Raw genomic sequence first — 25135 nt, forward strand, 5'->3', positions numbered from 1 at the left:
TTTAGTTCAGATTAACATTTGAGGGCAGCAATTGTGTTCATAATGTCAAAATAAAACCGACGTAATGTTACTTGAAAGCATTATAGCCTAACGTTACTAGAGGTCGACCGATAGTGGATTTTACCGATAACGATAGCTAGGTTGGGCCATACTTGCCGATAACCGATTAATGAACCGATAGTTTTTAAAATTGATACTGGATAAAAACAAACATAACACTCCAAGTAAAACAGTGCTGAACTTTATTATAAAAATAAAAAAACTGTATTGAACCATGAAAACATGCTAAATGAAATAAATATATAAATGTGAATAAATATTTAAGTCAATAAAAGACATTCATTCAAACTGAAACAAAAAGTAATACTCTAAATAACAAATAAAACCAGTTACATTCAAAATGTAACTATTTAACTGTTCTTTTCAAGCCAACTTAATTAATAAAAAAGTAACAAAATTTGTATTAAAGTGAAGATGAAAAAAAATAATAATAACCGAAATCGAATGCTTTTCTGATTCGTTTATGTTTCTGTCAACTGTGAACATATCAGTTTGCTTACGTCTCTAGCTTTAAATATGCAACTTCTCTGCATATTTAATGCATAAAAGTGACCAGCTGGATATGAACTAATGCAAATAGAGGTAACAATTGTGACATTAAACATTTGGGCCGGACTTACGTTTATGTTTGTCAGTGTTTTAACCGCTTGAGGTAACGTTACTACTAATGTTAGCGTCCTCTCAGCCTCGAAGGCAAACAAACATACTGGTGTGCTGTTCTTTCTCTACTAATGCAGCATTTAGTCAACAAATTAATCACTTTATAATGATATGAAAATGTACTGTATACATACATTTGAGCTGTCGGTGCTTTAAACGCGCGTCTGATGTCAGCGCTCTCCACGCAGCATGTGCTCTCCGCGCAGCACGCAGAATCACGTGTCGAAATAAACAACACGAGGCACGAGTTTTTATTACACCCCCAGAGGCCGCTCTTGTACTGCATCATGCCAGCAGACCCTTCTCAGCTCTTACACTGTGTAATGAATGACAGCGTGCGCTTCTCAGCCGCTCCAGCAATGGACGCAACCAGGAAAAACTATCGGTATATATTTTTGCCGTTAACGATAGTTCCACCAGTCAACAATCGGTGCCGATTAATCGGCAAAACCGATGAATCGGTCGACCTCTAAACGTTACTATTCCTGCCACACTTCCATGGTTACAGTGAGTAGTGTTACTACAGTAACTCCATGGTGAATGTTGCTGATCTGTAGACACTGAATAGTTCATTCATGGCACAATGTGTCTCCTGGTTTCCACGTCAGCGCTGTCTGATCCGTTAATACCGGAGAAATGTGAATGTTTCTCACTAGATCTCGCAGCGATGTTATTACTTCAGTGGCGAATTCAAATGCTTTCTTTCTTTCCTGGATCTCGCTGTGTAGTAACAGTGTCGCTTGATCAAGATTGGCTCGCGCTGCATTGGTCCAAACTGATAAACGGTCGGTCAACCACACAATAACGAGTAGCTCAGTTTCGTTCCGCTTACATTACATTTGTCATTTGATGTTGGGCAATGTTGTGTTCGCGCCAGCGTCTCTTACATTATGAGCACGCTTGCCACACGCAACGCGCCTACATTTGAAATAACTACATTTTGGTCGGCAGGAAAAATGGTCCAACGGTTCGGTTCGGTTTGAAAATGGGTACTGAAAACCGAACCGAAAGCCTCGTCCCGAACGGTTCAATACGAATACGTATTACGTGTATCGTTACACCCCTAATAGACACATAAACAACATTAAAAGCTGGATTTTCACCACAGGGGGACTTTAAAGGGATTTAGCAGTAAGCTTTGTATCTGTAGAAAACCTGTAGTATTTTCGAATTACCGTGCTTCCCTCCCTCATATCCCCCTGAGTCGAGAGATTTATGTATTTTTTGTCTGTAAAAAATCCTCCGATGACGCAAAAATTTTCCTTTTGCGTCATTGGAGGCTTTTTTGGCCAGAGGCGAGAGACTCCAGCCAGTAGGAGGTGCTAGATCCGGATATTTTCAACCCGCCCATAGAGGGATCTCACTCACAAAATGTACAAATAGTGTCAGCCATCTTTATTTGGAAGCTAAGCTAACGGGCTCTTGTTCTGTGGAGATACGAGACCGGTGCGTCTCACAGGCGCCGCTCATCAGTAATCCCACCACCGGCCTCGCGCCGTTCTCCCGCGGCCGTCAGTCTCGTCCCGCTCGCCGCAGTGAACATGAGGAACGGCGACTGTAGAACGCAGAAGCCGAATCCCAGACATTTTGGGCGGTCTCGAAATCCCGGGCAGACTCGTCATGGAGACTCACTAGTAGCCTAGCCTTGTTGTTTAACTGCGCTCTCACCGGTAGGCGTGGCTTGGGAGTGGCCTCGTAGGGCAGCGAAGGAAGTGCATTCTGGGAGTTGTTGTCTTTCATCCACATGAGCCACAAATACATTTTCTGGTCTCCAAATTCAAAAATAATTTCACATTTCTACTACATAATTGACCCATTTTAAATACACATTAATCTCTACAGAGGTGAAGTATAGTTGATTTTTTTATCACCTAAGCAAAAGTTTTGCTGTCACTTGTTATGTTTCCATCCACACGTTTTTATCCGAATTAAGTGATATCGAATGAAAAATGCCTTATGGAAACAGTAAAATTCGATTGAACTTCATGAATATCGACTCAAATGAAATGCGTTCGGTCTCATCAGATTTTATCTTGATCGATATACGGCTTATGGAAACGTTATTTGCCGAATAAATAATGAACTGCATTTTGTCTAGCAAAACTTTGTTCGCAAATGTTGGCTTGAATGTTGTGCAATTCAGTGTGAAAATGAATGGAAACACCTTAAAATGTCTCAAATCAATGCAATATACCAATTTGATCGCAAAACAGCATGTGCCGTCATTACGCACGGGTTTTTATTCGCTTTAAAGCCGTCGGATGGAAACACACTTTCACCAGCTTTATTACCATGCGTTTTTTTACCGAACTTCAGATAATTCGATTGACAAGTGGATGGAAACTTAGCTACTGATTATTTAACTTTTGAGGCAAAAAAACAGTTTTACTGAATTATATAAAGGCTTAGGCTACGTTCACACTTAGCGTCTTTTTTCAAACTGCCAGCGTCTGTTCTACATTAGAACCCTATGGAGTAAACCGTTTTTTCAAAAAAGTCCTGAGCGCTTTTTTAAACGCCACCGCCGGCGTCTTTTTCTGCAGCTCAGAGCGTCTTTTAAAGTTGAAAAAAGTTTAACTTTTCTGAAAAGAACGCCCTACGTCAAGCGCCTTTTTGACAGCTGACCAATGACAAGCGAGTAGCGAGACCTGTCGTTTCCATAACAACAAGAAAAATGGACACGGTGCCGGTAGAAAAACTAATCGTCCTTGTTTCGGAGCACAAGGAGCTGTTTGATATGAGTACACAACTCTATCATAACATACATCACAAAGAGGCTGTGTGGGCACACTACTGTTGCAGCTGTTGTTATAGCAACAAAAGACGCGCTCGGCTGCTATTTGTAACTGAACGCGCAGCGTTTTTTTTTTTTTTTTTTTAAACGCCGTTGTTAACTTTTTTTTGTCAAAAAAGACGCTAAGTGTGAACATAGCCTTACTTGTGAGTTTTGTACGTTTCAAGTTCAAAAGCGATTCTCAAACGAACACTGCACTGTGAAGTAAAGTGAAGGTGGAGTTTGAGAATAAAATCCTCAAAGGAATGCTTGTTGTAGTTGAAATTTGATGTAAGTCCATGTTTGATAAAATGTGTAGACCTTAAAAATATTATTTTATGTTAAGCATCAATGGAGAATGGAGGCGTGACTCGCATCGATGCAGATTCATGTTTTCGTTACACAGGGAAACTTCAACACTATATTTTTGAATGTGTTTTGCGCCCTTTCCGGAGCTGTGTTTACTACCAGATTAAACCTAGTCTGGGATTAAACTGAGTTGGGTTTTCAGTGTCCTAATCTCCTGTTATAATGTAAAGTACTGTCAGGGAAGCCATCTTTAAATATATCTTACACTATCCTGACAGTGCTGTCATATATTTTACAGATGAAGACTTTGAAAAGACATGCAAAGATGTTGTGGAGTTGGTAAAAAGCTACCAGGAAGGCATTCCTCTTTTAAAATTGGCAGAGTTTTATAACAAGGCATATGGGAGACCTATCAGAAAGAAAGAACTAGGGTTCTCCTCAATAGCAAGTTTCATTGACTCTCTCAGCCGAGAGCTGTACGTGGAGAAGGGGCAAATCTTCTACAGGAGTGCCATGGCTGACGCTTCAACGCCTACAGGTAATTTTTCAACTTGTATGACTCAAATAAATACAATAAAATTAATGGTTCTGTCATTCACTCATGTTTTTTATTTTTATATATAGTTTTCTCAGCACCCGTCCACATTGATGGGGTTTATAAAGACGTTGTGGAGCTGGTTAAGGAAAATCCTAAAGGCATTCCTCTTAAGTTGCTGTCTATATTCTTCAGTCAGAAGTATCGGAGAAACCTCAAAGTCTCAGACTTTGGTTTTTGCTCAATCGCCTCCTTCATTGATTCTCTGAGCGATGAGCTTTTGGTGGAGAAGGAGAGAATCTTCCATAAGAATCACAGAAGAGTCCCAATCCCACCAGCAGGGAACAATGACCCAACACCTGGGAATCCATCCCCGAAAGCAAGTTATTATTTGGGAGCTGACTTTACTCAAAGAGGTAGTGAAATGGCACAAGAGGATCTGATAGATAAAGTTAAAGAGGTTATAAGAAAGTATCCAACTGCAAGCAACTCCATTAGTGAACTGGAGAATGGCTACTCGCTCTTATTTGGGTCAGCACTGCCGTTAAAAACCTACTCCGTTTGTCCAAATGTAGAAAATAAACAAGCAGGAGCAAAGTGCCTCGACAGTAAGAGTATATACAGTTATATAAGGGGCTTTCGCACCGGTGGAACCTTTTCATAGTTCACTGATTTTGGCGCAGGAACTAGGAACGATTTTAGCTCTAGGAACTCCTTTTGGAGGAACTACTGTAAGTTACTCTTACTTCAGAGTCGGCCTACACCAGCGTTATAGAGAGCCTAAGCCCCTCCCCTTCCGGTGGACCATGGGACCTTATTTCGGAAAAATATTGTATGGTAGTCAATGGCGAGAGACAACAAATATTTTGATCTTGTTTGAATTGTGCCCTGAATTACACATATGATGTTTGTCAATTTAAAAGATACATTTTAAAGTCAAGAAAGTCGCAGTTGGATGTAAAACTGATTAGGTATAAGACTAAGACTGAATATGCGTCATTACAAAGACTAGAAACCCAAAAGGCGCACATGTGACGTCATACCTTTTCTCTCAATGAATGAAGCTAACTTTACTGAAGCTAACTTTACTGAAGCTAACTTTACTGAAGCTAACTTTACTGAAGCTAACTCTACTGAATCTAACTTTACTGACGCTAACGTTACTGACGCTAACTTTACTGAAGCTAACGTTACTGACACTAACTTTACTGATGCTAACTTTACTGAAGCTGACTTTACTGAAGCTAACTTTACTGAAGCAAACTCTACTGAAGCTAACTTTACTGAAGCTAACTTTACTGAAGCTAACTTTACTGATGCTAACTTTACTGAAGCTAACTTTACTGAAGCTAACTTTACTGAAGCTAACTTTACTGATGCTAACTTTACTGAAGCTAACTTTACTGAAGCTAACTTTACTGAAGCTAACTTTACTGAAGCTAACTTTACTGACGCTAACGTTACTGACGCTAACTTTACTGAAGCTAACGTTACTGACACTAACTTTACTGAAGCTAACTTTACTGAAGCTAACTTAACTGAAGCTGACTTTACTGAAGCAAACTCTACTGAAGCTAACTTTACTGATGCTAACTTTACTGAAGCTAACTTTACTGAAGCTAACTTTACTGAAGCTAACTTTACTGGAGCTAACTTTACTGAAGCTAACTTTACTGACACTAACTTTACTGATGCTAACTTTACTGAAGCTGACTTTACTGAAGCAAACTCTACTGAAGCTAACTTTACTGATGCTAACTTTACTGAAGCTAACTTTACTGAAGCAAACTCTACTGAAGCTAACTTTACTGAAGCTAACTTTACTGGAGCTAACTTTACTGAAGCTAACTTTACTGAAGCTAACTCTACTGAAGCTAACGTTACTGAAGCTTACTTTACTAGTTAACTTTACTGAAGCTAACTTTACTGAAGCTAACGTCTGTCATGTTTTCTATAGTCTTACGTTATAATCGTGACGTTACGCTGTGATGCCGGAGTGTGTTGTACCAGACTGCACACACACGAGCAACGGTGACGTATAGTGCGAGACGAGAGATGTAGTTCATTGAGCGATTTCCACATAAAACTAAACGTTACTCTTCCGTTTTATGACAAACTGCGATTTTCTTGACTTTCATAATTATCTTTTAAATTGACAAACATCATATGTGTAATTCAGGGCACAGTTCGGACGGAATAAAAAGATAAGTTGTCTCTCGCCATTGACTACCATACAGATTTTTTCCGAAATAAGGTCCCATGAGCCGGAAGCGGAGGGGCGGGACTTAGGCTCTCTATAGGAACTACAGTGACGTTGAGAAAACCCAACGTGACTTTGAGGAGACCGAGAGAAACATGATCATGTATTTCTGCTCAGCAACACTGGACATCAACCACACGGCATACGCTAATAACTTTTCATTACCGTCTACTTTCTATGTATAAAAGTTCTATCTAGTAACGTGTTAAGGCCAATTTATACTTCTGCGTTGGGTGCGCGCAGTAGGTACGACGTAGCATACGCATAGACGTGTACCATACGCCGTACCCTTCGCCGTACCCTGACGCGCACCTCCTCAAAAATGTAACTACACGACGCGGACCGCAAGATCTGTGATTGGTCGGCTTGGTAGCATTGCGTTTCCTCCTACGCGTTTCCGGCGTGTTCTTCTCCACCGCCCGCCATTTTTAAATTCAGAAGTTCTGTAAATTCCGAAATTTCACTAAAATTGACTGTTTTTCCAACTCGATAAGCTCCAGCTCCAACATGATCCGCTCTCTTTCAGTCGCCATTGCTTGTAGTAGCCAAATCAAAACAGCCACGAGGAATCTATACACAGCGGAACATTAAAACCCGCCCCCGCCAGCTAGCGTTTCGGCGGTGTAACTGCAGAGCAACGCAGACATAAACGCAGAAGTATAAATGCTCAAGATGACGTCACCTACGTGCGTAGCCTACGACGTACACTACGGCGTACACACGACGCAAAAGTATAAATCAGCCTTTAGACAAATCGTAAACTAATGAACAGGAAAATGTTCCTAAGGGAACCACACTGGTGGCTAGTTCCTAGAACTATCTGGTGCAAAAGCCCCTTTTATAGACAAGTAAATAAACGGTTCCTTGTTCTTAAGTCTTTAAAAACACATTGTTGACTTTATTCTTGTAGAACCACAACAGAAGATTGATAAGGAACCAAAGAAGGTTCGGTCCAAACCTGTGGAGGATGAACAAGTGGTCCGGCCCAAGGCAACTTTAACCACGCCCCTCATGCCAACCCCTGGGAATCTGTCATTTGGTGACTTCCCAGTTCTTGGCTCCAAGATGCCCAATGCTGAGGAGAAGAAACTGAAGGAGGGAAGAGGGCTTGTCTTCTCTGAGTCCTTCTACAGCCAGGTGAGGGAGGTTCATGGTGCCAACATGAGGGCAGCAGAAGCCTTGCTGGAAAATGAAAGATATGTTGGAAGACGGAGAAAAGCCATGAGCTCAAGCGAAGTGAACAGTTTGGCGGAGGACGTCATGAGAGCCCTTTCCACCGAAGGAGAGCATGTGACCATCGAGAGGGTCTGTGTCTTGGGCAATTATCCAGACCTCATTTGTTCTCATCCCCAATGTCAATACCATGACTACATTTTTGCTTTTTCTATTGTCAAAGGTAACAAGCAGAGTTTGCTCACTTCTACAAGTGTCTACTTTGAAAGATTTGAATTTGGACGCTCGTCGGCACCTTTCTGCAGTGCAGGACCTCCAGCGCACCATCAAGGAGATCAATCTGTACATTGAGGTATGAGGTCTTGTGATGAGTCTTTTCTCTGGTGTCTTGAGTTTACTTGATGTGTTTGTTTCCCCGTCAGTCAGTGGAGGCGGTGTCTTCTGTGTGCACACTTTACGAACTGGGACAGGCTCTGGCCAACCTGAAGAATAAGAAACGCTTTGAAGAACTCCACTTGGGCCCTCTCTGCAAGATCCCTCTTATCAACCGAATGTTCAAAATAGATGCAAATACTAAAGATGATGATGTACATCAGATTGCAACTGTGGACATTCTTAGGGTAAGTCAGCTTGACATTGGCTGCGTACTTGACCATCCTGCAACATACTCGAAACAAGGAGTACATCTGCATTGACGTAATGCTGTGGTTTTCTGCTTGCTTTAGAGTCTCAGAATGTTCCGGAGAAGATGCAAGACACCTAGAATTGACCTTGCTGATTTCCTGAAGCACCTTGCAGACCATTATAGCTGCGAGTCACCTTATGAACTCGGCATCAGAATCCAGAGTCTTGGGTTGCCCATTTCGGTAAGTTTCTCTATTGTTGTTGCCATATTTTTTGGGTCTGTCCACCCCGTCTTTCACAAATGTCTGATTCGGTGTTTAGGGTTCAGTCTACAAATAGTGATGCACGATATATCGGCCACCATATCGGTATCTGCTGATATATGCTTGTTTTTAATGTTATCGGTATCGGCCTGATAAGAAAATTTGGCTGATATATTAAAGCCGATAAATAATGTGTTATCTCCTTCAGCTGAGACACTTCAGATGCGCACTGTTCAACATAATGCTTTTGAATTGCTTGAAATATGATTGAATCACTTCAAAAAGGAAAATAGAGTTCATGTGCAACATGTGCAGCGCAAGTCTGTCATATAGTCTACATCAAATTATAATGAAAACATCATTATAATTGTTTGCTTGGAAAATTATGAGACTTTTGTTTTTGTAATCAGTCTCAACAATTAAAGAAAAATTTGGATTTTGATTTATCGGCCAATATATCGGTTATCGGCTTTTAAATATGAATAATTATCGGTTATCGGTATTGGCAAAAATTTTCATATTGGTGCATCCCTCAGTGTAATGAATGACTTTTCTGGTGCTTTTACATTCTTTATGAAATACAAAGGCTTCGGTCCTCATTGTAACTGCATGGAAAAGTCTTCAAATTTTCTCCTTTTGTGTTTTGTGAAAAATAGAAAGTAAAATGGATTATAATTGTGAGTTTGGGACATGGGTTTTAATAGTGAGACTTAATCAGTTTCTCAAAAATCATATAAAAATTTTGATTTCCTGGTTAAATAAAGGTCAAATATATTTTTTTATTTTATTTATCTGCCAATATATCGGTTATCGGCTTTCAAGTATAAAGGGTTATCGGTATTGGCCAAAACTTTCATATTTTCATATTTCAAATTTTCATCCCTATCTACAAAGCATTAAAAATACATACTTCAAGAATTTTCCAGAACTGTGAAACTGTTGCGCTCTAAAATTCCCATAATTCTTATTCCATTGGTGGCATTTGTTGGGTCAGTATGCAATATTGAAAAGACTTTATTTGCTCATGCTGTGTTCTTAGACGTTGAATAAGGCATCGGCTGCTGAGTATTGCCACATGGACAAGGCCAAAGAAACCATTCAGAGGGAGATTCAGGAGGAGGTGGATGCCAAAATGTATAAGATCAAGAAGAGCCTGCTGGATCCCACACAAGGACCTGCGATCTCTTCCCAGATGGGAAACTCCGAGCTTAGGAAAAAATATGTAAACATGACCGCCACCGATGCAGTCATGGAAGTCTTCATCAACTCCGAAGGCATTTTCAGTAAAACTATGACGAAGGTGAGCAACTTAAGGGCGAGTATTCGTTTGAAAGCTGTTTTTTCTTGTGGTTTGGATGATTGATGTCTGCTAACCGCACTGGAAACCCCTAAGTTGCTGTTCTTCATGGGTGGGATCTTGCTAAGTTACTTATTTAGCAGTGCTTGCTTTGGCAATCACCTCTGTTACTTTTGTGCATACTTACTAAAGGTTATTTCCAAAACTCCTAACAGTGTTATAGTGCTTCAGACCGAATTCGAGTTAAAGGACTAGTTCACTTCAGAATTAAGATCTCCTGATAATTTTCTCTCCCCCATGTCGTCCAAGATGTTCATGTCTTTCTTTCTTCCGTCGAAAAGAAGGTTTGTGAGGAACACACTCCAGGATGTTTCTCCATATAGTGACTTCAATGGTCCAGCGGGGCGAAGGTCCAGATGTGAGTTTCAGCTTCAAAGTCTCTCACGATCCAGCCGAGGAATAAGAGTCTCATCTAGACAAACCAGCGGCCATTTTATAACAAAAATAAACATTTATATACTTTTAACCACAAATGCTCATCTTGCACTCGCTGTGATGCGACACACATTACATAATCGGGTTGAAAGGTCAAGCGTGACGTCGGCAGAAGTACCGACCCAAGTGTTTACAATGCGAACATGCAAAAACTCAAATGCCATTTAAAAAATAAAAAGGTAAAACAACGATGTCGGACGATTTTGACGTTTTTCGCCCTACTCTACATTTCTGAACCGGAACACACGTGACCTTTTAACGTGATGATGTAATGCGTGGCGCATCACAGCGAGTGCAAGACCAGCATCTGTGGTTAAAAGTATATAAATGTTTATTTTGTTATAAAATGGCCGCTGGTGTGTCTAGATGAGACTCTTATTCCTCGGCTGGATCGTGTCGAGACTTTGAAAATGCACTGAAACTCTGGACCTTCAAATCCTGGAATGTTTTCCTCACAAACCTTAATTTCTTTTTGACTGAAGAAAGAAAGACATGAACATCTTGGATGACTTGAACTAGTGACAGATTCAAGATCGAGTCTGGTCTCGAGTACAAAAACACTGACAAATAGCTTAAGTGTTGAACTTGCAGGTTATCTCACAATTCAGATTTTTTTTTAAACAATTGACCCTTCGCAGGGAGCTTGATATTGACAGGTGATCTGACCAATCATACTTCGCCATCCGCCATTTTCTCCGCCAAAGCAGTCAGGAGAGTTAGTAGATTTACATGGGAGGATTTGAGCTTGATAAGCGGAGTGTACTGACGTCTTTCCGCGGTTAAAACAACATTCCTTCTGATGTTCATTCATATTTATTTGATGCTATAAATTAACTAGAAGGAAGAGATGATCAGTTCACGAGCGGCTTTAACTGAGCGATCTGTCACGACACATTAAAGAGCCACAAAACACTATTTATTGTTTACATTTCTTTAAAAAAATGACCAAATTTGAAAGGTGAGACTTTGTTTAATACGTTTAATATCAAGAGTAACCGAAAAGTATCTGGTGTGTGTCTGTCAGTGTCCTCTCTGCTTCACGATGTGTTTTTCACTGCGTGAGAACATGTGTGGCGTGAGAGAGGCGTGGCTTGTCGGACATAGCAACAGTAACCAAGGGGGGCGGGTCTTTGCGAACGGTCAATTGTGAGTTTACATCTAGGAATTTCAAAACAAACTTCCATAAGATTTCTCTTTCTGAAACAAGGCTTGGTGGTTGAGTGCCCACATGTAATTATATTTCCAAATGAGATTCTTAAAGGGATAGTTCGGCCAAAAATGATATTAAACCCATGATTTACTCACCCTCAAGCTGTTCGAGATGTACGAATAATTTTTCAGACGAACACATTTTCAGTTATTTTAGAAAATGTCTTCGATCTGTCAGTGGTTATAATGTCAAGTTATGGGGACCAACTCCTTCAAGTCCCACAAATGTGCATGCATCCTTCACTAAATTAATCCATCCGGCTCCAGGGGGATAAACGAAGGGTAATCTGTGCGGTTTTGTCGTAAAAATATACATATTTAAAACTTTATAAATGAAAATAACTGGCTTCCGGCAACGGTCGACTGAAAAATGATTGACATATGCATCTCGAACGGCTTGAGGGTGAGTAAATCATGGGTTTAATATAATTTTGGGCCGAACTATCCCTTTAAAAGGATAGTTCACCCCAACTTGTGTCATTATTTACTCTTTCTCGTTTAGTTCCAAACCCGTATCACGTGTTTTCTATTTCGTAACCCGAAAGGAGATGTTATTGCTTGGTCTTTGCAATCACGACTGGAACTGAAGCTTTCAAGCATCAAAAAGTGTGTGGATGATGATGAATTTTGGGTGAACCATTCTTTTATTTCATGCTACATTCTTGGTAATTGCTTTTAGCTGTTTAGGATGTAAATGGGTTTGCGGATGAGAGTAGGAGAGGGATCGTTTGCACTCTTCATTAATGTGATGTCACACTCATCATCTGCTAATCCCACACAGAAATGTTTCTCCCACGACTTGCATCATTACCATTGAGTCTTTATGGTCCTCATGCAGTTGCTCTTTTGACTGACCTTTCCCTCTTCATTCACTTTAAGCCATTATGAGGTCTTCGTACATGTTCATGAACTTATTCACACCATTCCTGCTCTGGTTTGATTAATTGAATCCGACTGAGAACATGAATGTTTCTAATTTATGCAGTTTCAACGGTCGTTCCCTAACGTGTTATGGAAACAACTGATTGTGCTTGTTTTGTGTGTGTGTGTCTCCTCAGAATATCGAGGCATTCCTGTCATGTGTAATGAGAGACAGGCTAGCTAGAGCGCTATTCCAGCTTGCTATATGCTGTGGCTCGTTGGACGCGCCGCAGGACCTCGTAGCTAAAGAGAAACCTCAGAAAAAAGCCGACGCAAAGAAAGCTACGGAGGAGAGAGCGACAGAGATGCTCCCCACTGAAGGTGTCCACACTACGATCTTATTAGTTTGAAATACATTTGAAGCGATAGGTGCTTGAATTTTGTTGCGAAAAATTGCATTGATTTGTTGCATCGTTCTTGATGCAAATCAGACTTTCCCTTATTATTAAAGTTCTCCTTTTACTAGGATGATAATGATGACTGTGTGTATAATCAGAATCAATGTTTGTTGAATCAAATGTTCACTTTCCTGCCTGATGATGTGGTCCTGTTCTGCACAGCTGACGTGAAGAGCTATTTCCAGGACCGCGTCGCTAGCTTCAATAGCACACCTAGCCTAGCTCAGCTCCGCACGCTGGAGAAGAAGATCGCGGAACACTTCGAATTCAAGGACTTCAGTCAGCTACAGCAGGGAACCTACCTGGATTTCATTATCAAAAACAAAAAGGTGTGTTTCTGCTTCACCTCCTTCTTAAGTCAAGTCTCCTTCATCCATACAGCGCTTTATCATTATAGTGTTTCACAGCAGCTTTACAGTGATAACAGGAGATTACAGTAACAGAGAGTGTTCAGGCTTTACAGCAGCTCTAGAATACAGTTATTAAGTTAGTTTTGATTGATTCACTTCCGAATCACGAGACACGAGACCGTTCTAACTGTAAACAGAAACTTTTAAAGGTACAATATGTAAGGAATAATTGATGACAGGCCGTTGAATTATTATAAAAATAATGCACACCCGAGGTGGTAATGCGGTCACGACGCGAAGCGGAGTTACACCTCGGGTGTGCATTATTTTTATAATAATTCAACGGCCTGGAGTCAATTATTCCGCTTATACTACAGTTACCACACCTCGAAATATTGTTCAGATGATGTATTTCAAGACGTTTGTAAAGTTTTTGTCATTAAAACGCTCTTGTATGTAGGACTAATTCCTTGCGCATCTAAACCCCAGGCTCCGTTGCTAATTCCAAAACGTCATTTTAGAGTTAGTAACGGAGGTTTGAGCCGCTGATAGCAGAGTAATGCTGGACACATTAACGGCTAGAAACATTCTCCGACTGTGAATGCAGCAGATTTTAAACACCGCTGTGAACACAGACTGAACGCGCTGAAAACGCGTGCATGATCAGTCATAAGTATCAAATTACATTCATAACCGGCCTTCGAGAGAAGCATGTGCGTCAAAATTATTATTTATTTATTTATTAATTCAATTCGTTTTAATTAATTCGTTCATTCTTTTTTTCTATAGTGACAGTATACTAGACTAATAAATGAAACACAAAGCCCTTTTAACAAGTATAGGCCTATCAATTTTATTTATTTGTTATATTATCTCCAATAATTACGAAAAACCCGTGCAACAGGACTATCTTTTTATTTAAATATTCAGTTTAATTTTCTATTGATTATGTATAGGACTGTATACTTTATTTATTCAAATTAAACTGCATGTTTCCATTGATTGTGAAGTTAGACATTGAAAATTGCAGATCAAGCGCATGCGGCTGCGGTTTTTCTTGTTATGAATTGGATCCTATTTTCAGTTATTACAGTGAACTACGCGAAGTGATATGGAACTGTAATGCGGTCAAGACCTGCCTGGAACTACTTTAGCCGTGGAGTTCCCTGAAAATAATTGCACACCTCAGAACGTACGTCAACCAATCAGATTCAAGCATTCAACGACCCTGTAGTATAAGTAATATTTTTGCATTTAAAATATCCCAAAATCACAAGGCCAGTGTTATATATTGTGTTAAGTTGATTACATACAATATCCCAAATGTTTCCAACTAAATTGTGAGAAAATGGCGATTTTAACCGAGGAAACGTGTGAGCGGGGGTGAGCTGGAGTCGCCAGCCAATGGCGTCATATCCGTGTTGTTACCCTCGGTTGTCCGCTCGTACTGCGCGGAGTCCTGGACACATGCGGAAGTTGTAGCTGTAGCGTCTATCAAGCAACAAACGTTAGCTTGTTTCGCGCAGTCGTTATGGAACACAATTATTCTTTACCGATTGCAGCCGGTTCTGTCGACAAACACAAGTCCCATAAACGTACGGGTCAATTTTATATATTCCAAATGTAGCATTCGGTAATAGTTATGCTTATGTAAGGAAAGTATTATTGCTTTAGGCTTGTGTTTAGTTTATTGACATTGTTTATCACGTCTGGTGTTTATGGCCATGTAAATAAATGTTACATAAAGATTAATCTATCTTTTGGCAAATTATGTGTGTGTTCGAATGAACTTTTACAACAATTGTTTAGAACACGTAAAACTGCGCAGCGTTATCACAACAATGAGTTCGACAAATACAGTAACATGATAACCAATTTAGTGTTAAACCTTACTTTTCTTGCGGTTAATTCATTTTAATGAAATAAAAGCATGTCATTAAACGCAACATTTATAAAAATAGAACTTTACCTCATCCATGAACTTGACTTTTCGATTCCCGTCTGATTTACATCCTCGTGGAGTTAAACACGACAGTTCCCATCATTCCTTCACATCGTCATCAAGCTGCGCTGTTGTTGTTTGGAATGTAGCGCCCTCTAGCGGCAGAAAATATTACATATTGTACCTTTAATGCGTTCTGAACATTAATTTGCACAACAACAGTGTTTGGTGCTCGAGAACGCAAACTGTGAAACAGGATCCAGGGTGCAAGTTTTGAAAAATGTTATCTCCGTGTAAACTTCAAAAACGTAAATATGTGCAAATAGCGACGGCGTGCACATGTGTATCACGAGTTCTGTAGATATATGCGCGTTTAAAATATATCTGTGATCCTGGAGCACAAACCAGTCTGGAGTCGCACGGGTATATCTGTGGCAATAGCAACTATACATCGTATGGGTCAAAATTATCCATTTTTCTTTTATGCCAAAAATCATGAGGATATTAAGATCATATTCCATGACGATATTTAGTAAATGTCCTACCGTAAATATATAAAACATGTATTTTTGTGAGTGAATGCAGCACAATCGTGAACATAAATGCACAACTTTAAAGGAGATTTTCTCAATGTTTACATTTTTTTGCTCCTCAGATTCCAGATTTTCAATAGTTGTGTCTCGACCAAATATTGTCCTATCCTAACACACCACACATCACTGGAGAGATTATTTATTCAGCTTTCATATGATGTATAAATCTCAATTGTAAAATAAATTGACCCATGTGACTTGATATAATGTGACCCTGGACCACAAAACCAATGTAATTTAATTCAAACAGAAACAAGATTATTTTTCTATCCCCATTGGCAGATCATTTTGCTTGTTTTAAGCAAAAACTCACTTAATTTTGATTAATTCCCCCGGAAAACAGGACGTAATATCTTATGCCATTTTACTACTTTAGTAAATGCATCTTGATTTAAGATTTTTTATTTGGACTGGAAACAAGACAGAAATCCTAAGTAAGAAAACCATTTTTTGCATGTGTGTGTGTGTGTGTTGCTCTTCCCGCAGATCCTCCAGGAGGCAGCAGGGGGCGCCGTCTCCATCGACAGCCAGGATCCCGGAGCCAACGGGTTCAGACCTTGCAGACAAGATGTGTTTGAGTTCATCAAACAGTGCGGCGAGGGAGACGCCAGCAGAGTGAGTTCTGTTGCCGGCTTGTCTGTGCATGTTACGTGTCAGAAGAGCTTTTGCACGGTGTGACAGATCACAACGCTGATTAATATTTGCCGTGACAGCTTCCCACTTATAGAATCAGATGAACAAACAAGTGTGGTTGTAGTGCATGAATGCTTTGGAATACAGATCTAAGGTTGGATTTCTTTTAAAGACGAACAAAAAATATAGAAGTTGAATGTTAAAACATTTATTTGATATAAAATATATATTTTACATTAGGGATCTCGTGTAATGCTGTATTATTATCACCAAATATTGGATTTAATCTTTTTTACAACTTGTTTTCTTTCAATTAGCACAGGTTTTTTATTTATTTTCTTGGAACTGATTGATCGTCGGCCTTATTGATCTGTGCTCATTTTTTAAAGTCCCCCTGTGGTGTAAATCCAGCGTTTAATGTAGTTTATGTGTGTATGTGGTGTTTTTAATCTGCTTTAACACACACCATGTGTAAGTTCATAAGTCGACAGCATTGCTGAGTATTTTCTGCTTAAAACTGCAGTGAACCAAAGACAGTCTCAAAAACACGGTTTGAAATCGCTGGTGTTTCTGACGTCACACACTACCTTGACCAATCAGATCAACGTGTGATCGTTAACCAGTGGATCTCTGAGTGAGTGAGTGAGTGAGTGAGTGGAGGCGGGGCTCATTTGCATATTCATAGAACCACGCATACTAAATGAGGCGAGGGTGTCGAGTTACATTCAGGATATTTGAAGGAAAAAACTTTTAAATATGTAATTTTGGTGATCAAAGATGTTCTTTAAGCGATAAAATGATTGACTACAGGGGAACTTTAAATGAATACGCTTGAGTGAACTCAATAAACTAAAGTGCGTGAGCTCAGATCAATGAGGCCTACGATCAATCAGTTCCAAAAAGAAATACAAAACCTGTGCTAATTGACCCTTCTCTAAGCCACGCCCGAAAACCGCCACTGGCCAATCGTGACTTAGCAACCGTAACTAGGCGCGGGAGGTCTGGCAAGCTTTCGAGCGAGGGAAACATATCCTAATGATATGTATCATACCCTGGTACCAGTAGTGTGGGACGCCCCATTCACAACTAATGTCGACAGGATTTACAAAAACACCTATTGCTTGGAAATAATGACGGTTCTTTGTTCATAATGAATATATTTGAAGGTAAAATAAGACGCTTAAAGGCAAGACGGAGGCTCACTGACATACTTTAAAATATATTTCAGCATTTTGTTAATCGACGGCCCCGAGTAACTGTTAGTGTTATTCCACACGATTTATGGATAAGCTGTTTGATTTATAATTATTAGTTTGTTTTCACATGTGACTTACCCTGCTGTGCATGAACATCTGTGTGTTTCCCATTTGAATGGTCAGCATGTGAGGCGGCTGCTGCTAGCGCTGGGACTATAAGCTTTAGCTCTCTAATCGGTTGCATATTATGTCGTGGATATATCCCTCGGATGCAGACTGCAGTCCCTTCTGTCTCGCTCTCTCAGATATTGCACCTGTTCGCCAAAAATGACTAATTATCTCATTGGGAATGTCTGACAACGGTGCATACAGTACACACTGTAATAGACGTGCCAGACACGAAAGCTTGTCAGGCGTAGCAACAGTAACTAAGGAGGGCGGGGCTTAGTGAAGGGTCAATTGACCGTTCGCAAAGACCCGCCCCCCTTAGTTACTGTCGCTATGTCCGACAAGCTACGCCTCTCTCTCACACACACCATGTTCTCACATGTGAACAACACATCGTGGAGCCGAGAGACACTGACACACACTGACAGACACACACCAGATACTTTTCGGTTACCTTTTGATATTAAAGATATTAAACAAAGTCTCATCTTTCAAATTTGGTCATTTAAAAAAAAGAAATTTAAACAATAAATAGTGTTTTGTGGCTCTTTAATGTGTGTGTCAGTCTCAGTTAAAGCCGCTCGTGAACCGATCATCTCTTCCTTCTAGTTCATTTATAGCATCAAATAAACATGAATGAACATCAGAAGGAATGTAGTTTTAACCGCGGAAAGACGTCAGTACACTCCGCTTCTCAAGCTCAAATCCTCCAACGTTAATCTACTAACTCTCCTGACGGCTTTGTCGGACAAAATGGCGGATGGCGAAGGATGATTGGTCAGATCACCTGTCAATCAAGCTTCCTGCGAAGGGTCAATTGAAAGAAAAAAAGGGCTTAAATCCAATATTTTAGTGATAATAATACAGCATAATGAGAGTTTTTCAAGCTTTTTAAAAGGCCGGTCATTTTTGACTCGGAACACCAAGTTAGATGATAATCTTTTAACATGTCTGTCTTCTGTTGTCCCGGGTCAGCTGCTGTTCATCGAGGCGGCTCTGAGGAACCACTATGGGATCAGGGACAGTCGGGAGCTGGGTCACGGGCCCCTGGGGTGTCTTGTGAACTACACGCAGCGGCAGAAAGATCTGAGCGGGGACGCCGCCGCCAGTGTCGTACGCTACGAGTGTCCTCTGATGCCCGACGGCTCAGGGTGAGAATGCTGTGTTTTGGATGTTTTCTCTCCACTAGCCTGAAAAAACCCTTTATGAAATGTGTGTTCTCAGGGAGTGTGTGTCGGATACGGTGGGTCTGCTGGGCGAGGTGAGCCGGGAGCAAGCGTGTGTGTGTCTGCTGGCGGCTCCTCTTCTGCAGGATCTGCAGGAATGGACCCAGTGGGAGCTGGTGTTTCAGCCCAACCTCGGCCCGATCAAGGACTTCATCGACAAGCACTGTGGTGGGTCACATGGTTATTTATACATAATCTGAAAGCTGAATAAATAATCTCTCCACTGATGTGTGGTGTGTTATGATAGGACAATATTTGGTCGAGACACAACTATTGAAAATCTGGAATCTGAGGAGCAAAAAAATGTAAACATTGAGAAAATCTCCTTTAAAGTTGTGCATTTATGTTCACGATTGTGCTGCATTCACTCACAAAAATACATGTTTTATATATTTACGGTAGGACATTTACTAAATATCTTCATGGAACATGATCTTAATATCCTCATGATTTTTGGCATAAAAGAAAAATGGATAACTTTGACCCATACAGTGTATAGTTGCTATTGCCACAGATATACCCGTGCGGCTCCAGACTGGGTTATGGGTCCAGGGTCACATATATCTGAACAGATACATTAAGATTAAAATATATTAATTTGAGAATTAAAAATTCTTAAGTTATAAAGTGTGGTTTTCTAAAAACTATCAAAATTAAGTCAGTTTGTACTTAAAACAAACACAAATATCTGTCAGTAGGGTCAGAATATCTGTCAGGTTTTTTCACTTTATTTAGTTTATTTTTCTGACCCCATTGACAGATATTTGTTCTTGTTTTAATCACAAACTCATTTTGATAAGATACAGTCATGGTCAGAATTAATGGCACCCCTGGTAAATATGATCAAAACTGGCTGTAAAAAATAAATCTGCATTGTTTATCCTTTTGATCTTTCATTCAAAAAATTGCCAAAATTCTAACCTTTCATTGAAGCAAGAGAATTGAAAGTGGGGCTAAATCACATTATGAAATAAATGTTTTTCTCCAAAACACGTTGGCCACAATTATTGGCACCCTTTATTAAATACTTTTTGCAACCTCCTTTTGCCAAGATATCAGCTCTGAGTCTTCTCCTATAATGCCGGATGAGTTTGGAGAACACCTGACAAGAGATCAGAGACCATTCCTCCACACAGAATCTCTCCAGATCCTGCAGATTCCCAGATCCATGTTGGTGCTTCTTCTCTTCAGTTCACTCCACTCATCTTCTATAGGGTTCAGGCCAGGGACTGGGATGGCCATTGGAGATCTTGGTTTTGTGCTCAGTGACCCATTTTTGTTTTGATTTTGATATTTGTTTTTGGATCACTGTCCTGTTGGAAGATCCAAACATGTCGTTATAAGATTTCTAGCACAGTCTGTTAGGTTTAGATTTTTTATCTGTTGGTATTTGATCCAATCCATGATGCCATGTGTCTGAACAAGATGTCCAGGACCTCTGCTGTATATTTAATGCTCTGGGTCTAATTTTCTGCCAGAGTATTTCATTTAACACATGGGGTACTTTTTTATCCCTGTGTGCACCAAACCCATCTTAAGTGTTTGCTGCCAAAAAAGCAATTTTTTTGTTTCATCTGACCATAGAACCCGTCCCGTTTGAAGTTCCAGTCGTGTCAGGTACTTTTAAAACGTTCTATGGACAGAGGAATCAAAAAAATAGCTTTATATCAATAAATTAAATATCAAGATGTAATTTTTGGTCAATATTGTGGATAAATGTCTAGTTTTTTGTTGGTTCTCACGGCAAGCATCATGTGTGCAGGTAAAACGGAGCTGCTGGCTCTCGAGGTTTCTCCCGGTGTCTTGCTGAGAGTCACGACCGATACGAGTGACAAGCACTTCTCAGAGTCGGCTCAGGCTCTGGACCCGGTCGGCACCGCTGGTCACCTGGTCTCCATTGTGGTGTCTGATGGGATACCGAACACGCCCACGGCGCTCTTAGCCAATCACATGGAGAGTGCGCTGAACGTCGCAGTTGCACAAGAAGGTAGGAGGGGCTTTTCTCACGTCGGAATTAAGATTATTAATTCAAACAGAAACAAGACTATTTTTCTGACCCCATTGGCAGATCATTATGCTTTTTTTTAAGCATCAACTCACTTAATTTTGATAAATTTCCCCAGAAAACAGGACTTAAAGGAGAACTCCGGCGCAAAATGAACCTTTGGTCTAATTACACATTGTTACCTAGTCAATAGGGCTGAACGATTAATTGCATTTGCGATAATATCGCGATATGATGAAACGCGATTTTGTAATCGCAAAAGCTGCGATTACTCTCTGGTCACGTGACACGCGATAGTAAAGCAATCTGCACTGCAGATGAAGCATCTTGTTACGCTACGCATATAGGCCTGGCATAGGCTACAGGAAAGAACAGTTTGTTTAATGTATGTGATTGTGTTATAGATTCTCTTCAACGATTCTGTATGGATTCAGATAATTTCAGAATCGAGTCTGAGCTTAGTATAAACACAGATGCGTGATGACGCTGCGTGTGCTTTAAAAACAACCGTATTCTGCTTGCTTCTAATTCCTCTGTCACACACACACACTCACACACACACACACATTCGAACCTTCCGAAAAATAGTCTTTCATACAGTTCGGAAAAGTTGAAGCGAATTTGACATTCGCGGGCGTCATTGCACTGACTAGAAGATCATATGGCACTAGATGTAGATGCGCTGTGAAATACGCGCGCTTTGCCTGATGTTACTCTAGTAGTGCACGGTCCCGACCGCCGGTATTTTCCTTACAAATGCTCTATAAAGGCATCATATGTCTTTTGGAATGCAGTTGGCTTATATATAAAAAATAAAAATATGAAAACCATCGACAGAAGCTGCTTTCAATTTCAAATACTCACGCCCGCTTTGTGAAGAGCACTCTCATGCGGCTGTGAGCGACTCTGTCTACGTGGTTAAATATAGCCTATACTTGCATCTCAAAATGCGTTAAGACACGAAATTAATGTAAACTGTCAGTTATGTCTTAAGTTATTAAACAGACAGGACAAACCACATCTTATATTTCAAAAGAGATCTGTGCATTAGTGTGAAGCAGCTTATCGTATCTAAACTGAGAAAGAAACATCACTTAATCACAGCTCTTGAAAACATTCAGACTCTTAAATACTGAAGCACTCTTTGTTTATTGCTTGTAATGTTTTTTCCCCTCTTTGTTATTGATAGCTTTTATGTTTTGAAGCTATTCGTTTATATAGCCTATTTAAAATAACATGTAACTGTATTAATTTCGTTTTTTAATGTGTAATTATTTTTAAAAGTAGCCTACATATTATTACATATGTAATTAAATAAATATTTAAAGTTTTATTAATAAGATTAATTAATAAATAAAAAAAGTTGATCGGCTCATGAGGTGCCTAAAAATTCCCATCCATATTTTACAATGATTTATTGCTTGTGTTTGTTGAATAATATAAAAAGATAAAGAGCTTAGAAAATAATCGCGTAGGCCGATTAAATCGCAATCGCAATATTGGTAAAAATAATCGCAATTAGATTATTTTCCAAAATCGTTCAGCCCTATTCTGAAGCTAAAAATACTGAATTATTTACACGAATATGCTTTATCTCTGTCACTGACTAGATATATTTATAATAATGTCGGCCACTTTTTACTGGTAACATTTGGCATTATCAGGACCCACAAATATTCCCCCACTGCATTATTATACATTATATTCAACATTAGATATAGTAGTTTAATGTAGTACTGACACTAAACTAGAATTTTTTTTATTTTGGGTGAACTAAATTCCACGATACATATTGCTGCATTATTGTATTGCGATATATTGTGACACCCCTAGTCTGCACTGGTTTGTTTATCTTGTTTATCTCTGCCAATGATGTAATGTTGGACTCATGTCATGTTTGCTTTCTCGATTGGAAACAGAAATAACGCCCGGGGAAGATGAATACTCGTACGGCGGCGTGGCTCGGTTTGTGCTCGAATGCATCGCAAAGATGCCCACGAGAATCTGCAAGGAGCTTCTGCAGCAGGTAAAGAGCGAAGCTGATCTGTCTTCTGTCAAATTCTCAAAGAAACCAACTTTCACTGTGCATTACAAAAAAATGTGTTTTTCCAGTACATATGTGACCCTGGACCACAAAACCAGTCACATGGGTCAATGTATACATCATCTGAAAGCTGAATAAATAATCTCTCCACTGATGTGTGGTGTGTTAGGATAGGACAATATTTGGTCGAGACACAACTATTGAAAATCTGGAATCTGAGGAGCAAAAAAATGTAAACATTGAGAAAATCTCCTTTAAAGTTGTGCATTTATGTTCACGATTGTGCTGCATTCACTCACAAAAATACATGTTTTATATATTTACGGTAGGACATTTACTAAATATCTTCATGGAACATGATCTTAATATCCTCATGATTTTTGGCATAAAAGAAAAATGGATAATTTTGACCCATACAGTGTATAGTTGCTATTGCCACAGATATACCCGTGCGGCTCCAGACTGGGTTTGTGCTCCAGGGTCACAGATATCTGAACAGATACATTAAGATTAAAATATATTAACTTGAGAATTAAAATTTCTTAAGTTATAAAGTGTTGTTTTCTAAAAACATATAAAAAATATCTGTCAGTGGGGTCAGAAAAATTGTTGTTTTCACTTTATTTTGTTTATTTTTCTGAGCCCATTGGCAGATATTTGTTCTTGTTTTAATCACAAACTCATTTTGATAAGATATATGTTTTGTTTTCTGAAAAATGAATCAATTAAGTGCCTTAATGCTTTAAATTAAGTTTGTTTTTGTCCCCGCCCCATTGTAAGATATTTGGGTAGCACTATATGTATTATGCATTATAAAGGTATTCATAATGCACATTATAATTAGGGCTATAATTACTGCATGGCTTTAGTGCTTGAAGGGCCACATACACACGAGATTGTCATAATGCCCGTCTCGGCGAGTATCCTCGTAAACACAGTTGCTTATGAACGTAATAAATTGAGAAAGCAAACGGATGCGTATCGTTATATTGGATCCATGCATTAGTTCTTAAAGTGACAGCAGCCTAATAAACCTGCTGCTCTCGGAGTCATTAATGTTCATCAAACAATAAAAGACAAATAATTAGTCTTAGTTAAAGCTACAAAAGTGATTTTCTCTATTTCATTTATACAGTGAAGACTGTTATTTTACATTTGATTATTACATTTCTCTGTCTGAATACTGTTAGACTTATATACAAATTTCTATACAAATCTTATTTTCTTTCTTCTGTTGTATTTATCTACGGTTGTAATTTGATTTCTGTTTTCTATGCAGATCCACTCCTCTACATAATCACCCCGATCATCCTAGAAAGATTCATTCTTTCAAAATAGAGTTATTCAAGTCATCTGATGAAATTATTTTCATATTGTAGAAAAAACAAAAAAACAAATATCGCAATGTCAGTGTTTTCCAATATCATGCAGCCCTAGTTATATCCTTTCATAAGTAATTGCAACCAAAGTTAAAATGCGTTTTAATATTTGCAAATTCCTTGTTGCTTCTGAAATTTGTTGTTTGTTGTGTGTTTTAAAGCATTCTACTTTCTAAGGGTGAATTGATAAGTATTATAATGCATTATAACTGGGTATTATTATTCATAGGGTCATACAATAAGGCATGATTGGGTAAAAATACTTTTATAATGCATTATATATAAAGGCTTTAAGTAAATATTGCTAGGCAAAGATAATTTCCCCAACCTTTGATTTTAATAACATATTAGTAAATGTTGAAATTAATACTAAGATTAATAAATGCTGAAGAAGTATTGTTCATTCTTAGGTCATGTTAACTAATAATAATAATACATTTAATTTTTATAGCGCTTTTCTAGACACTCAAATACGCTTTACAGTTATTGGTTTACATCGATAAAACGAACAAACAAGGTAAAAAAATAAATAAATTAGTTAACTAAGGTTATTACCTAATGAACCTTATTGTAAAGTGTTACCAATATTGCTAGGCGAAGATAATTTCCCATCATCACTCGG

At 39.2% G+C, this 25135-nt stretch overlaps 1 protein-coding gene across 2 annotated transcripts in view; it reads left to right on the forward strand.

Moving 5' to 3' along the window:
- LOC306989864 (uncharacterized protein) overlaps window positions 1–25135 on the forward strand; it is an 89658-nt gene that overhangs the window by 7704 nt on the left and 56819 nt on the right. For both annotated transcript variants that reach the window (XM_079595924.1, XM_079595925.1), the window contains 14 exons: window positions 4101–4340; window positions 4427–4945; window positions 7508–7902; window positions 7994–8122; window positions 8193–8390; window positions 8496–8636; window positions 9697–9957; window positions 12717–12900; window positions 13140–13306; window positions 16349–16477; window positions 18835–19010; window positions 19084–19253; window positions 20848–21072; window positions 23010–23116. In XM_079595924.1, coding sequence (XP_079452050.1) covers window positions 4101–4340; window positions 4427–4945; window positions 7508–7902; window positions 7994–8122; window positions 8193–8390; window positions 8496–8636; window positions 9697–9957; window positions 12717–12900; window positions 13140–13306; window positions 16349–16477; window positions 18835–19010; window positions 19084–19253; window positions 20848–21072; window positions 23010–23116 — 3041 coding nt within the window. The remainder of the gene's footprint in view (window positions 1–4100; window positions 4341–4426; window positions 4946–7507; window positions 7903–7993; window positions 8123–8192; window positions 8391–8495; window positions 8637–9696; window positions 9958–12716; window positions 12901–13139; window positions 13307–16348; window positions 16478–18834; window positions 19011–19083; window positions 19254–20847; window positions 21073–23009; window positions 23117–25135) is intronic.

Source organism: Phoxinus phoxinus (genome assembly GCF_949152265.1).
Source record: "Phoxinus phoxinus genome assembly, chromosome: 21".
NCBI classification, from domain to species: domain Eukaryota; kingdom Metazoa; phylum Chordata; class Actinopteri; order Cypriniformes; family Leuciscidae; genus Phoxinus; species Phoxinus phoxinus.